The sequence below is a fragment of the Merops nubicus genome, unplaced genomic scaffold (genome assembly GCF_000691845.1).
Source record: "Merops nubicus isolate BGI_N331 unplaced genomic scaffold, ASM69184v1 scaffold46514, whole genome shotgun sequence".
NCBI classification, from domain to species: domain Eukaryota; kingdom Metazoa; phylum Chordata; class Aves; order Coraciiformes; family Meropidae; genus Merops; species Merops nubicus.
This window is the reverse complement of record NW_008604449.1, coordinates 315-2,315: the sequence shown is the minus strand read 5'-3', so window position 1 is coordinate 2,315 and position 2,001 is coordinate 315. Positions and strand designations below refer to the sequence as shown.

General features: G+C 52.4%; 1 protein-coding gene across 1 annotated transcript in view; it reads left to right on the top strand.

Annotated features, from left to right (window-relative positions):
- Positions 1 to 1,503, top strand: part of SLC5A11 (solute carrier family 5 (sodium/inositol cotransporter), member 11) — a 12,671-nt gene extending 11,168 nt beyond the window's left edge. Inside the window, exons 14-15 of the mRNA XM_008938991.1 lie at positions 26 to 188; positions 1,283 to 1,503. Of these exons, the coding sequence (XP_008937239.1) occupies positions 26 to 188; positions 1,283 to 1,503 (384 nt within the window). The remainder of the gene's footprint in view (positions 1 to 25; positions 189 to 1,282) is intronic.
- Positions 1,504 to 2,001: the final 498 nt, after the last annotated feature.

The following is a 2,001-nucleotide window of genomic DNA, read 5'->3' as shown; positions in this document are numbered from 1 at the left end:
TTAACCCCGCTCTTCATGCCATCAGATAAGTCGGCTTACCTGGTTCACACGCGGGGATCTGCCAGCCAAGACAGACCTAGCAGTCAGCCCTTCCCCTGACGCTGCAAAAGGAGTGTGTGAAGCTGAGCGCCCAGCTCTCCAGATTGATATAAGCATTGCTTCTGAAAATAGTTCAAATGATAATAAATGTAAGTGCTCCGACACCGTACTCAGTAACACCCCCACCTAACCCTAGGCGTTACGTCAGGGCTTGGAAGACCAGAGACGTTACAGCTGCCTCCTCTGGATTTCTGTAACTGCAGGGCACGCTCAAAGGCTTTTATCTGGCAGTTGTACCCAAGCAGCAGTTTAGTTTCTGTTCCATCCCTTGCTGGCATTACATATGCTTGAAATCAAGAAGGAGCTGGATGGGATACAGAGCCCCACGCCCGTCCCCCTGCACTAGCGACCGGTGCCGCGGGCGCCTGCTGCAAGGAGAGCTGCTTGAAAAAGGGGAGGGTGGAGGAAAACCACAATTATGTTCATGATAATTCCATTTCTGTTTTTCAGTGATGTTTTCTGATGGACTCTAGCAGCAGGGAGAACCCAGAGCCCTGGGCGGAGTTCTTGACAGATCAGTGAAGGAGGATTTACATTTTTTAAAACTTGTACTTGTCGGTATTAGGTACAAACCCCCACAGCAACTCATTCTGCCTTTTCCAGCGATGGTGATCATCACTTGTTTGTGCCAGGCTGGGGATGCTCTTTATGTAACTTTGCAGCTTTTGCTGCCTATTCCTTTGATCTATAAAAAGCTGTTGAAAAGATCAGTGAGTTAAGGAGCTACGGTGCAGCTCTCCCAGCTGCCGGGGAGTCTCACGTTTGTTGTGCACGAGCGCTGCCCTCCCGGCGTTCAGTCGTGGAAGGTCCTCACCAGAGCTGGGGAAATTCAGCTCACACGTGCGTGCCCTGGAGCAGCCCTACACAGCCCAGGGCACACACCTGCCCGGGGCAGCCGATGGGCACCGCGCAGCTACGGCTGAGCTTTTAGGCTTGGTCTAACCTTATAATGTTGGGACTGGCACAACTTGAGCTCAGAGCTCCAGGGAAGAATGGAATTGGTAGCACAGCCCCAAGAGATGCTGACTGAAGGGCTCCCTACCCCTCAGCGTAGCTAGCGGATCCATTTAAAGAACACTGGTGGGTTTTTGCATCCACACCCTTTGTACAGGACCACATTGCTGCACCTCTGCTACTTGTTGCGTTGGTAAGATTCCTACCTCACTAGGGCCTGTCTTTGCAGGCACGACTGACGCCAAAGGGAGCTCGAAGCTGCTGACCACCCTCCTGTGGCTCTGCGGGATGGAGCGCAGGCAGGAGAACGCCGAGAGCGCGGCGCCGGCTAAACCTGAGGCGCTGCCCCTGGCGGCCCTGGAGGAGACGCCGCTGGTGAGGCACGTCCTGAATGTCAACCTGCTGCTGTGCCTATGTGCCGGGGTCTTCCTCTGGGCCTACTTCGCATAGCAGCTGGTGATTCGACTCCAGATGACAGCAACTAATTGTAATTGGTGTAAATAATAATAATTAGCAGAGGGTTAATGTAATCCGTAATGCTTTCTAAATGTTTTTCTTTATTTAAGAATACAACCCCCCTTGCCAAACCTTTCCTTATTTCTAATGTGGTCCTGTCTGTGACAGGTGCTGAGGGCTCAGCACCAGCACCATCAGACCTGACCTGGCAACACCAAGATGGGTGTAAAAAGCTAAGGCAGGCAGCTAGGCAGTAAGAGGTTTCTTTGGTTATTTTAAATATTCTCTTAGAGAGAATACAGGGAGTCTGAATTATCTTCCTTTTTAAGCCTCCATAACCAGCTACAACCACCTGGTTCCCCCTTAGTTCAGCTCCTCTGGCCTCCAGGGGTGAGTGACCTCTCCCAGTGCCCGGAGGAGGACGAGGGCCCGTTGCCTGTGCTCTGTCGGGGCAGTGAGCCGTGTCTCAGGCTCAGCTGTGCCCACTTTGCT